This window comes from Crocuta crocuta, unplaced genomic scaffold (genome assembly GCF_008692635.1).
Source record: "Crocuta crocuta isolate KB4526 unplaced genomic scaffold, BGI_CrCroc_1.0 scaffold204, whole genome shotgun sequence".
NCBI classification, from domain to species: Eukaryota; Metazoa; Chordata; class Mammalia; order Carnivora; family Hyaenidae; genus Crocuta; species Crocuta crocuta.
In genome coordinates, this window is record NW_027529603.1 from 337,413 (window position 1) to 350,451 (window position 13,039).

The 13,039-nt window shown below is 40.6% G+C and overlaps 2 protein-coding genes across 2 annotated transcripts; one reads left to right on the plus strand and one right to left on the minus strand.

Annotated features, from left to right (window-relative positions):
• Positions 1-669: 669 nt before the first annotated feature.
• TOPORS (TOP1 binding arginine/serine rich protein, E3 ubiquitin ligase) lies at positions 670-12,516 on the minus strand. Its single transcript, XM_077761855.1, has 3 exons — positions 12,355-12,516; positions 10,606-10,800; positions 670-4,185 (listed from the first exon to the last, which is right to left on the minus strand). The coding sequence occupies exons 1-3, from the start codon at positions 12,355-12,357 to the stop codon at positions 1,267-1,269; spliced, it is 3,117 nt and encodes a 1,038-aa protein (XP_077617981.1). The 5' UTR covers positions 12,358-12,516; the 3' UTR covers positions 670-1,266.
• On the plus strand, positions 10,795-12,973 carry SMIM27 (small integral membrane protein 27). The gene is made up of 2 exons (XM_077761856.1): positions 10,795-12,400; positions 12,753-12,973. Exons 1-2 carry the CDS (start codon positions 12,356-12,358, stop codon positions 12,873-12,875), a joined length of 168 nt encoding a protein of 55 aa, XP_077617982.1. The 5' UTR covers positions 10,795-12,355; the 3' UTR covers positions 12,876-12,973.
• Positions 12,974-13,039: the final 66 nt, after the last annotated feature.

Genomic DNA, 13,039 nt, shown 5'->3' on the forward strand with positions numbered 1-13,039 from the left:
AACTATACTCCTAGCTAACAGCTACTTGTTCTTTGAATTTCAACTCAGCTATCACTTCCACATGAAATTAGGCCCCCATTGTATGCTCTTATAGGACATTACATTTTCTCTTCAGAGAATTTATGGTTTCTAATGTTTACATCTTTGACCCCTAAGGACAGGGATCATATCTGCTTTGTTCCATCACTGAAACCCTAAAAACATAGTATAGAACCTGCCACCCAGCAGGCATTCCAACTTTGAATGAATATGGTAGCAAGGCAAGCTGAAGGCTAAATTAGACCTTATCCAAATTCTGTTCTTCCCTGGCAATCTTACATCAGGCTAGACAGAGAGCAATTTATTTCATCATCTCTAAAACAGGATAAAACATAAGTAAAACCACTTTGTGTACAACTACCAACGTAGAAGTTTGGCAAGGGTGTTTTGTTTTTAAAAAATAAGCTAAATGCTACATAACTGCATTTTAGTGAAGACACAAAGCAAGATATTCTTCATAATCAGATTAAAGAAATAAAATAATTAAAACTATAAAGTTAAATGCAGATCATCTGAAATTTACTATTTATAACAAGTATAGCCTTAACTATTTTCAAGATTTTAGCTCCACTAAATTTTTTTTTTTAAAGGCAGTACTACATAGAAAAATTTCTGGATTCTTGTAAAGTGTTACTGTTTTATTTTTTTATTTTGTCGAATACACATGTTTTACTGGCAGTCCAGATAAACAAGTATATAAAGGAAATATTTAAATTTTCTTTTGGCAGATGTCAAGATAAACTGTGCAGATTAAAATGCCTTAATTTAACCTGAAGAAATGGTTTTGAATCATACAAATTTTTAAGAAGAAAAATAAAGACTGTCCAAAGGGATTCTCCTAGCTTATAACACATTTCCAGAATAACTCTCAAAAAAAAATTCAAAAATACTCATTGACTACTTTAAAAATATGTCAATACCATATGGCTTTATGAAATAACTTCTAAAATTTATATTTTTTATTTAAAAAGGATCCCAAGTTTTAAATAAACTGCTAACAATATCATTTTCCTCACTTAAAAGTGCATATCTCTGAGGGTGGGACATACATACTTTTTGAACAAATAATGATTTTTACAAACTTTTTAACACAAAAAAAAAACCACTTAAAATATTTTTAGGGGGAAAAGAGTTTTCACCAAAAGTCATCTTTAAATAGACTGCGGTAGATCAAACTTTTTTGTTTTTGTTTTCCGTCAGAATTCTCAATGAGATGCTTTGGCAGTTTTAAGACATATCATGGTCTCTACCAAGAGACACTGACATTAATGATGTCCGTGGAGATGGCAATTGCCTTGATGGCTCAGTCTGAACAGAGACATTACTGAGCTGGTTCTCCAAATCAGAAGCAAAGGTACTCTCTTCTCTTACATCAAGAGTTTGTTCAACTGAAGCTGCCTGGGGTGGAACAGAATCCACAGTTTTGTTGGCATTATTCAAGTTGTTATTAAGTGTCGTAATATTACACTCCGTGTCTAGGATGCCAAATTCATCTTCTATTGTAACTACATCTTTAGCTTCAAATGGTTCAAAGGGAGGAGACAAAAATTCATTATGCAAAGCGTCTTGAGGACCACTATTGTCGCATTCTGTATCCTCTTTTACTTCAGAATCCTTATCACTATCACTGTCGATGGTAATTACAACTGGTGAACGTGAAGCATTGTCCCCATGATGTTTCTTATGCTTCTTCTTGTGCTTCTTCTTTTTCTTTTTATGGTGTCTAGTCGTATCAGTCGCTTTCCCTTCATAAACTATCTCTACACTCAGGCTCCGGGTCCTCCTTTTTTTCCTCTTGTGTTTTGTCTCTCGGTCTGATGACCGGCTGTCTGAAAAGCTATCACTCTCATTTTTGTGGTTTCCATCTAATTTTGATGAGGATTTTTGGTAATGACTTTCCTTTACTTTAGAAGCAAATTCACGAGAAGGTTGAGCCACTTCATTAGTACCCTCCAAATGGCGTGTTTTGTATTTTCGTTTCCCTCCAGGCTTTTCATTTCTTACCCAATCAGGCCCTGTAGATGCAGTCTTTGATCTATTACTAGATAGGCTCCTTGATCTGTGCCTTTCATAATAGTAATACTTCCTTTCACTGTGATTGTTTTTCTTCCTAGCATTTGTTCTTTCAGAAAAGCTGAATTCTGGACTTGAAGATTGTCTGGAATAATGAGCTCTGGACAGAGTCCTCCTTCTGTATGATGACTCGTAGCCATCTCTGTCCTTATTTCTACTATAGTAAGTATATTCCCACTTATATCTGCTTCCATAATTATTTCTTAAATAATAACGATCTCTATTTCTGCTCCGTGATCTTCTTTTACCATGATCACTGCTACGAGACCTTGATCTGCTTGTGCTTTCACTACTTAGAGAGAGAGTCTGGCTTCTTCTTGACCAGCTGCTATCTCTAGTTCTTGATCTCTTTTTGTCTCTTCTACCTCTAGGTCTGCTACTCTCCCTGCTTCTGGATCTTTTGCTTTTCATCCTTTTCTTCCCATGATGCTTTCTACGATTCTTCTGATCATGACTTCTACTCTGAGAACGTGAATCTGAACTTCTTGACCTTCCCCTCCTCCTGTGTCTACGGTTATAAGGGGAGTATACTCTGTCTCCTCTGATAGACGAGTTCAGGTCTCTAGGAGACGACAATGACGTGGAGTGTTTCTCTTCCTTCTTTGACTTGATTCTTTTACCAGAACCACAATGACCTTTATTTATTTGCTCATCCTTTCCAAGGGCAGAGCGTGGAGATGAACATCTACTAACATCACTATCACCAGAACTGTAAGACTGTTCTTGTGTCTTCACTGTCTCCATTTTCTCATAAGAGCCTAACTCCTCAGAATCAGAGGACAGTTCAACAAGTTCTGGGGTCCTCTCAGCTAGTGGTTTAACAAACCCAACAATGACACAATTATCTGAAGAAGAATCACTGTCATTATTTAGGTCTTCATTAGTTTGTACTCCTTGTATCTGAGACGGGGCTCTTCCTGCTACAAGTTCTTCATCTGAACTATCAGAAGTATTTAAAAGGGAAGACATGGCAGCATGCACCTGCTCTGAGCTTGAGTAAGATGGCCCTGGAGTTTCATCATCCCATGGTGCCTGACTGACAGTGGTTACATTGATATCCAACTCTTGGGTCTCAGCTTCATCTGGAGATATTGTTATGACTGAAGAATCAGAATGGCTACCGTCTTCATATGAAGGAGCAGGGCAATCATAATTAGCATGCTGGTCAAAAGCTGCCATGTTAAATGGAGATCGAGCAAAACTGATAAATTCATGTATAAAATGCTCAGTCCGATTAAGTAAAAATGGTCTTAAGTCAGATACAAATTCCCGACTCTCCAAGTCATAGCGAGTAACATTACTCATGATGATGTGCTGGACAATATTCACTAAAGATCCATGAGCTCCAAAAAGAACCGTAAGTTCGCGTTTTAACCAGGGTACTAATCTATGAAGGCAAGCCGGATTTCTACGGAAAAATTCAGCTGAAATATCCCTGCAGCGACCACCATCTTCAATATTTCTAACCCGAGCACCAGCACGATAGAGAGTTCGTCTGAAATTAATAATATCTTGTTCTTGAATTTTTCGCAAAGATCTTTCATCTGCAGAAGTTGGCCTCCTTATTGCAATCTGCCTCATAAGTTGAGGAATTTCACCATTTCTAGGTCTTGTTGAAATGCCTAACCCTTCAAATAGTACTCCACTATCTGGTGGAGTTGTTGTTCTTCTATTCATGTTACCACTAGGTGAATAAACAGAAGCACTTCGATTTGTCATAGTTGTACGATAGCGAAATCGTGGAGCATCAGGGGTGGCAAAAGAACCATTATACGAAGGCCTTAGGACATACTCCTTGAAGTCATCTTCTGCCCTCACAGAATGGAAGATAGAATCAAAGGGCTGTTTACACAGTGGACATTCAGCTTTGTTTTTTGACCACTCCTGTACACAGCGAAAACAGAACTTATGTAAACAGCGATCTAAGTAAGACACATTATCAAATCTATCCAAGCATATAGGACACTTAGAATCAGGAGATGCATCAGCTGGTACTGTCTGTTGCAATTTGCTAGTACCAGCTTTAGGTGAAAAGTTGTCCATTTTAAATTCTTTAGCAGCTGATGCCATTATCTGTAAAAGGGAAAAAAATACATCAGTAATCTGATAAAAGAGGAAGAGACTAAATCTGATTTTAAAAACAGCAAATAATGACTATGAAACATACTTTGGTGAAAACAGTTGTGTAGCTCATTATCTTTGTAATATGAAAGGGAGTATAGCATGGTACCTAAAGCACAAGCTCTAAAGGCAGGTATTTGAATACTCAATTGAGTCCTATATTGAATCCTGATTCCACACTTTGCTAGTAAGTGTGACTATGCAGATCAGTGATAATAGAACCTGCATCACAGTGTTTGTGAGGATATAAAAAGTCTTCAGAGGGGCACCTGGGTGGCTCAGTTGGTTGAGCCACCTTCGTCCAACTTTGGCTCAGGTCATGATCTCACAGCTCATGAGCTCAAGTCCCACATCAGGTTCTGTGCTGACAGCTCAGAGCCTGAAGACTGTTTCAGATTCTGTCTCCATCTCTCCCTGCCCCTTCCCCAGCTTGTGCCCACTCTCTCTCTAAAAGTTTAAACGTATAAAAAAAAATAAAAAGCCTTTAGAAAAGGCGTATTGTTGTATATACTAAGCTCTCAAGTACTATATAGCATTCTTTTTTTAAAATTGTTTTAAAGTTTATTTTGAGAGAGAGCTCGCACATGGGATAGGGACAGAGACAGAAAGAGAGAGAGAATCCCAAGAAAGTTTCACACTGTTAGCACAGAGCTGAATGCAGGGCTCCAAATCACAAACTGAGAGGTCATAACCTGAGCAGGAGTCAGATGCTTAACCGACTGAGCCACCCAGGTGACCCTAGCTTTCTATTCTTTTTAAAGAGAATTTAACTGGGGGCAGCTGGGTGGCTCAGTCAGTTAAGCATCCAACTCCTGATTTTGGCTCAGGTCATGGTTTCACAGTTCGTGAGATCGCGCCCTGCATCCAGCTCTGCATTGACAGCACAGAGCCTACTTGGGATTCTCTCCCTCTCTTCCTTTGCCCTTTCCCCGACTCTCTGTCTACCACAACACACACTCACTCTCTCAAAATAAAGACTTAAAAAAAAAAAAGCAAAGAATTTAACTAAAAACTATACAAAAGAAAACCTGCCTCAGGGTGCCTGGGTGGCTCAGTCGGTTAAGCGTCCAACTTCGGCTCAGGTCATGATCTCACGGTTCGTGGGTTCGGGCCCCGTGTCGGGCTCTGTGCTGACTGCCAGCTCAGAGCCTGGAGCGTTTTTCAGATTCTGTATCTCCCTCTCTCTCTGACCCTCCCCTGCTCACAGCCTGTCTGTCTGTCTGTCTCTCTCTCCCCCTCAGAAATAAAAATTTAAAAAAAATTAAGAAAACCTGCCAAAAACTCATTTATCCACCACTCAGATTTAACATACTAACATTTTTTCCAGGTTGTCCAAATTTTTTAAAACATTCCTTATCTTCTCCTTCTATCCCTCTCTAGAAAACAAAAACCCAAAACACCACAATCCTAAGCTGGTGTTATTTCTATGTATGGTTTTATACCGTTCAAATACCCTGAATAATACAGAGTGACTTGTTTCATGTGTTAAATATTGGATATGCACTTTTAAAAATAACTGTAGTGATGGGGCACCTGGGTCGGTCAGTAAGTTAAGCTTCCAACTCTTGGTTTTGGTTCAGGTCATGATCTCATGGTCGTGGGATCAACCCCCAGCGGGGCTCCATGCTGGCGTGAAGCCCACTTGGTATTCTCTCCCCCTGTATCCCTCCCCTGCTTTCTTGCTCTCTTTCACAAAAAAGATAAAAATAAAAATAACTGTTGTAAGATAATCTGCATACCAGAAAGTTCACCAGCTTAAATCAATTCTGTAGTTTTTAGCATAAGATTCTTTCACACACATACAAAAGTATCTTTTAGTATACAGAGGAAGATTCACACACACACAAAACAGTATCTTTCAGTGAAGACTAAATGAAATATGTAAAAGCACTCAAAGATAGTTTCTGGCTCATAGCAACTACTGTATAAGTGTTACATATTATTACTACTATTGTTAAATTATTATCTTCAGTTCCTCACTGATTCCTTACAGCATCCCTTAAAAGCCTTGCTTATTAGCTTTTTTTTATTTAATCCAAAGTCACCCAAAAAGTTTCTTGAAATCATGCTTTTAGTCTCATTATATTTTTCTCACAAGGATCGCTAAAATCTTAAAGATTAGCTTTGTTTTCTTTAAATTTATCAGCCTATGTCAACCCATAACTTACAAAATGAGTTTGCCAGGGCTGAAATTTGGTGTGCATTGCATTTTTGGCCTTGTTATTTTATCTCTCTTTAGCTGCATTCTATACAAATCACTTAGTATATATGAAACATTAGGTTCTTCTTTTATGTTTCCGGGGTCTATTATTCATCTTTCTTCACCTCATCTATTACAGGGAGTTCCATCAGTAGTTAACTACCAAGTCAGTCCAATAATACAATTATAACTTTCTAAACATTGGCCATACCAAACTCTAACAAAACCCATGACAAAAATCCATGATTGTGAAATATAACTATTTCATCACAGATTTCAAATTAAACTTGCTCACCGAGGGTATCTTAACTTTCTCAAGGACATAATAGGAAATCAATTAATGCTGAACTAATGTTTCTTCAGGGATCTAAATATTTCTAGTCCTTTCTATTCTAGACTAGAAATACAAAAATCAACACTCTTCTTAAACAGCACAGAATTACAAATTGCTTATAACTATGTATTTAAACATATACAATACTAATTGTTAACATTCTAAAACTCTGAAACCTTAATATTGCATAAATCTCTCAGCATTTTCCCCTACTTCTAACATTTTTATTCTCCCCCCAGAAGAAAAAAAGCCTAAAAATAAAAATTTTTATGATCAAAGTCTGTGCATTAGGGGAAGGAATGAAGAGTGGAGAGGGAACCAGAGAGGCTAACAGAGAACCTGGACTGAAAAGCAGATTTCCCCTAAAACTAACTCTGTAAACTGAAGATAGCCAATTAGCTCTAGATTTTCGTTTTTACCTCTATATAATAATTGGATTACTCGACTTTTTAAAGACTGGTGAATTTAAAGCTAATACATTGTATCTTATTTCTTAGAAATACAGACTTTTAGTATTTACTAAACATTTGCAGTTCACATAAAAATTCCAACCCTGAATGCATTTATTAAAGAAAATTAGTAGATAGTAAACTTGAAGTTCAAATAAAACAAAATCTTAACTACGTAGAATTGTTTTTAAAAATGTAATCTTAAGTCTTCCCCTCCCTAGTTTTATATGCCTGTTAACCACTTTGACAGCATAGCATAAGGCTAAAGAATGATCAGTAATGTCATCCACAATAGACAAAAAGAAAAAACTGAGTTGTGTATTTCTCACAGTAGTATCTTCAGATCTAAAGAATGGTAGTCACTAGAAACATCAAACAAATGGCAATGAATGTACATCATCAAATAAGAGATTTACTCCTTCAAAAGCATCACTAATGCTGAAATTAAAACATTTGCTAATGGAGCATGTGGCTGGCTCAGTCGGTGGGGCATGTGACGCTTGATCTTGAGGTAATGAGTTCAAGCCCCACATTGGATGTAGAGATTAGGGTTTTTTTTTTTAATTCACCAAAATATTTGCTGAGATACTAATGAAGTAGAATTACCATATACATGACCGAGAATTCAACACCTACCCAAGAGAAATGAAAACATATGTCCCCACAAAAACCTGCATGTGACTAATCATAGCAGCATTTGTCATAACAGCTCAAAGGTGGAAACAATCCCATCAATTAATGAAAAGACAAATAAAATATGGTATATTCATATGACGAAATATAATTGGGTAATAAAAAAGATGAAGCACTGATACATGCTAAAACACAGATGAAACTTTTCATTATGCTAAATGGAAAAAAAAATTAATCACAAAGACCACATGTTGCATGATGCCATTCATATATAACATCCACAATAGGCAAATCTATGGATGAAAATAGCCTGGTGGTTGCTGGGGGAGGGAGAGAGAGTATAAAGCTTATTTCTGGGATGATGAAAATGTTCAATTATAGCTGCACAACCCTGTAAATATATCCCAAACCACTGGATTATATACTTTAATGGATGGACTTAATGGAACTTGATGGACTATAAATTCTATCTCAACAAAGCTGTTTTAAAAATACAAATCAAGGCATAAAACAGGAATGGCTAGGAGACAGATTAAGATTTGTAGGTTTATAAAGTCTGGGTTTAGGTAGCAAAGGTGGACTTGATGGTGGATTTAGTGCTTCAGGTTCTAGAACCTTGTGATAAAGTTTTCTCTATCCAAGCACTCTAGGAAATGGGATTTGAAGTTAATTTCCTCACAAGGAAAAAGAAGAAATCAACTCTTCTGATGCTTTTTCCGTAACTGCCTCCCAAATTCTAAATAAAGTTTGCCACCTTTAGGATACACTGATTAAACCAAACCTTCCCTAAATCTTCAAATCTACTGGCTTTAACAGAGAAAAGAAGCCTCCCTGTCACATTCTAGGGTAACTGAAGATAATTAACAAGCATACTTACCTAGGGAAAATGAATGAGAGTGGGCTAAAGAATCAAGAGGTTGGAGTCTATAAATTAAGTCAGGACGTTTAAAAATGATGCTAATTAGGGGCAGCTGGCTGGCTCAGTTAAGCCTCTGACACTTGATTTCGGTTCAGGTTATGATCTTGAGGTTCATGAGTTGGAGCCCCAAGTCAAGGAGAATTCCTGCTTAGGATTCTCTCTCTCCCCCACTCTGTCCCCCTTTCCCACTTGTACATACATGCATTCTCTCACTCAAAATAAATTTTATTATTTAAAACAGCGATTACATATAGTGATGTTAATTCTAAACCAGAGCCAGGGTTGAGAATCAAAGCCACTTATTAGTGGTGTGATCTGGAGGAAATTTCCCAAAACCTTCAAATTTTCTCAATTCTAAAATGGGTTAAGTAACAGTACCCACCTGAAAAGGTAATTGTTTGAGGGCATATATTCTATGTAAACTCTTAGCATAGTGATTAGCATGCAGTAAGAATTTAATACTGTTTCCCTATGTTATGTGAAAATGAATCTCAGTTCTTTCCATCACCCATTTCCATTATAAAGACCCAGAAAGGTGACAATCTATAACAATTAAATAATCTTAATAATTATTGTACTTAATATATCCAGGCAAGGTAGCTAAAAAACAGTTCACAAGTAGATAAAGTAAAATAAACCGCAAGTATTAAAAATAATCTGGAGGGGCGCCTGGGTGGCTTGGTCGGTTAAGCGGCAGACTTCGGCTCAGGTCAGAGTTCGAGCCCCCATGAGGCTCTGTGCGGACAGCGCCGAGCTTGAAGCCTGCTTCAGATTCTGTGTCTCCCTCTCTCTCTCTCTGCCCCTCCCCCGCTCACATTCTGTCTCGCTCTCAAAAACAAACAAACATTAAAATAATAATAAAAAAATAAAAATAATTCGGGCCTTACCTTTTATGACCTTAGAAATTACTGTACCTCTCTGACCTGCAATTCAGTTCCAAAGGATTACATGGATCTTACAGGATCTACTGACCAGATGCTGTGAATTTTAACTCCAATTCCAGCCATAAAAAGAACTGCTTGGGAACCATTCCCTTCTAAAGCCACTCACTCCAGGTAAGCATTATTGGTTTGGCTCCCTAAAGCTTTGAATTTCACTGACTAAAAAAATAACGGAGATCCCAACTTTCACCATTTAATCTTGGGTAACTGTTAACTTATTCTAAATCTTGAAAATTACCTACTAAAAATTCTATTCATTTTCGCCCTTAAAACACTGTTTGCTTCATCTCAGTACGGCCCCCTTCCAGTCTACGTATCAGCAGCCCACGAGGAAAGCTGCACTGACTGTATGGCTGGAAAAACCACAGGCAGGAGTGCCCAACCCACAATGTGTAGCACAGCGCAGACAACTCTAATAGTCACGGCGATAGTGGCTTCCTTGGGGTGAGAAGTGCCACCCGCCAGGATCGCTAATAAGCACCACGTGAATTACATAATCACAACGAACTAAAACAGTTACTCCCATTTTACTGACAGACGGAGATAATGGAGAACCTCACCTCTGGCAAACCTCTGATTGTGGCGATGCCACTACTGAGACGCGAGTTCCCCACCCCCACCTCCAGAGAGCAAGCTTTTTCCAGTACACCGGTGGGCTCGCGCCCCTCGGGAGAGCTTCCAGGAACCGCAACCCTCCCCCGCGCACCCGCACAAATCCACAGGTGCGACACCAGAGCCGCCGGTCCGCCCGCCGGGAGCCCCGCCCCACCGAGGCCCGGACGACCCCTCAAGCCCCGACCGCAGCTCCCCGCTCCCCGGGCCTCATTCCAGGCCAGGAGCGCCGGCTCGCCCAGCCCTTCCGACCCCCGCGCCCCATTGTTTCGTATCTCACTCACCTCGGAGGATGTCGCCGCAGACCCGGCTGAACCGTTCGTGCCAAGCTCCCGGCGGCCCAAAAAGCTAGGTCGGTGACGGCAGGATCCGCGAAGGCGTACTCGGCGACTTCTCCGCCGGCCCTCAGGAACCGGAGCAGGCGGGGGCGCTTCACCCTCCTCGCGAGACAGCGGAGACCCCGGCGGCTGCTGCGACCCCTGTGACGTAAAACGCTCATCACCAATGGCAGCTTGGGGGGGCGGCGGCAGAAAGCTAAACCCACTCCGCGGCCCCCCGCGCGTCAAAACACAACACCCGCGTGCGTAACGCATGCGCAGTAGAAGGGCGCCGGCACCGAGGGAGGAGCCTAAGAGCTAATCGCCGAGCCCCGGCCCTTCCCCCCACCGTGCCCTCCGTTCCCGGAAAGTGAACTCCGAGACCCTTCCAAGCGGAAATCACTACCATCACCGTCATTCTTCTTACCACCAGTTTCTGGGGATTACAGGAGCACTACTTAATTTTTGCTCTTAACTTACCCAAAGAACACGATAACTAGCTTGGTCTCATTTAAACCTCACCAAACTCTGCGAAAAGTTACTAAAATTATCTCTAGTTATATACATAAAGAAACTTCAGTTACATGGAGGTGAAGTGACCGTCTCCGGTTGCACAGCTAGGAAATAACACGGATTCAAACGGAATCCAAAGCCAGAGCCCAACCAGTGTCCTATACAGTCTTCTTCATAAATCTACTCCAGTCTAGGGATAAAAACAGGGGTTACTTAAGAAAACAGAACCTTGAAATCTCCCCAAAACTGATAACGTTTTTCTCTCGAACACTTTTCCCCTTAATCCATTCCCCGAAATCTGGATTAAAACCCTCTTCAGGTGATATCTGAGATGTATACAGACAACGTCTGAGCGTAAAGTGGCCCATTGCCCCATCCTACCCACAGGCCTCAGATGGGAGCGTTCCATACATTCTAGAGCTAAACTTGGTACAACCAACCGGGTACAAAATTCCATCTTTGGCTTAATATCTGATACGTGCTACCATTCTAAGCACATAACATAACGCTCAAAAAAACAAACAAAAAGAACACTTGTTGATCGGCACGTACATTATGCCAGGTAATCCACGCTACATTATTTCTTCTTGGAAGTATCATTTACATTCACAAGCCACTGAGTTCTCAAAAGACTTTTGTTTCTAGCAGAAGGGATCAATTAACAGGAACTCACATAACTATTCGTCACTGTTATATAAAAATGGGTGCCACTCTCAAATCAATGATGAATATACGAACGCCTATCTGTATTACGTGGAAACAAATGCAAGAAGAAACGTTAATCCCTCCAGCGTCAGAAACCAGTGTGGTGTTTAAAATGGAGATTATTTTTTCAAATACACTTTTAAATGCACACGACGGTTCATAATCTTGCATGAATTGAGCACTGCAACTGAAAGACCGGTTAATAAAGCACGCCCATCTCTCTGAGTAGGGGAAAAAAAAAAAGCCATTTTCAACATAATTTCTCCTTTATCTCATCTCCCCTTGCACCCAGAGCTAGGCCCCCAGATCACGTGAGCCGGCCCCCAGCTCCGGGCGGAAGAGGCCGGCCCCGCTGATGGGAAACGCTCCTGGAGGCGAGGGGCGGGCGCTGATGCCCGGCTGAAAGATGGCCGCCACCGCTCGGCAGCCGCCGCCCCGGAGATTAGTCTAGGGCCTGCAGTTTCCCTCCGTTCCCGCGGACCGCCGCAGCCACCTTACCATGAAGCCAGTGAGTCGCCGCACCCTGGACTGGATTTATTCAGTGGTAGGTCCCTAGTCTGGCGGGGCTCCACGGTGTCGACTCCCTAGGCCCGCCGGCGGAAGGCCCCCTATTTCTTCAGCGCCCAGTAACTCTAAAATCCATTCCTGTATTAAGGATTTTACTCTCACCTCGACTCCGCCTCTTCCTGGAAGACACGCTCTTCCGCTTCTTACGTAAGGGCGGCTGGGTGTACTCTTCTCCGGAACTCCTTTTATTCCAGTTTTTAACTCTAATTCCCACCTTAGCAACGTACACGGCAACCTGTTGGGGCGAGGGGAGGGTGAAAAGTACCACTTACAGTAACCTCCTCCCCCTTTTTTTTTTTTGCTTTTATTCCCCATCTTGCATTTTTTAGCTGCTACTCGCGATCGTATTGCTCTCCTGGGGATACGTCATCTATGCATCGACAGTAGTCGCACGACGACAGCTAAGCAAGGAATACCCAGACAAAATCTTGGAGATGAATGAGAATTTCTAATTCTTCTGGATTTAATTCTGTGCATATAGTACTTTACCTCATGCTTATCCGAGACGTGTCTAGATTTAAAGTAAAATCCATTATGCAGAGTTTCCAAATTTATTTTTGTATAGTCCTTTATAATAACCACTAATCTGCTAATTTTCACATAGAGGTTGGTCTTT

Coding starts and splice junctions, on each gene's coding strand:
- SMIM27 (XM_077761856.1), top strand. CDS start 12,356: ATGAAGCCAGTGAGTCGCCGCACCCTGGACTGGATTTATTCAGTG. Junction 12,401..12,752: donor TGGACTGGATTTATTCAGTG/GTAGGTCCCTAG, acceptor TGCATTTTTTAG/CTGCTACTCGCGATCGTATT.
- TOPORS (XM_077761855.1), bottom strand. Junction 4,186..10,605: donor CTGCGGCGACATCCTCCGAG/GTGAGTGAGATA, acceptor TCCCTTTTACAG/ATAATGGCATCAGCTGCTAA.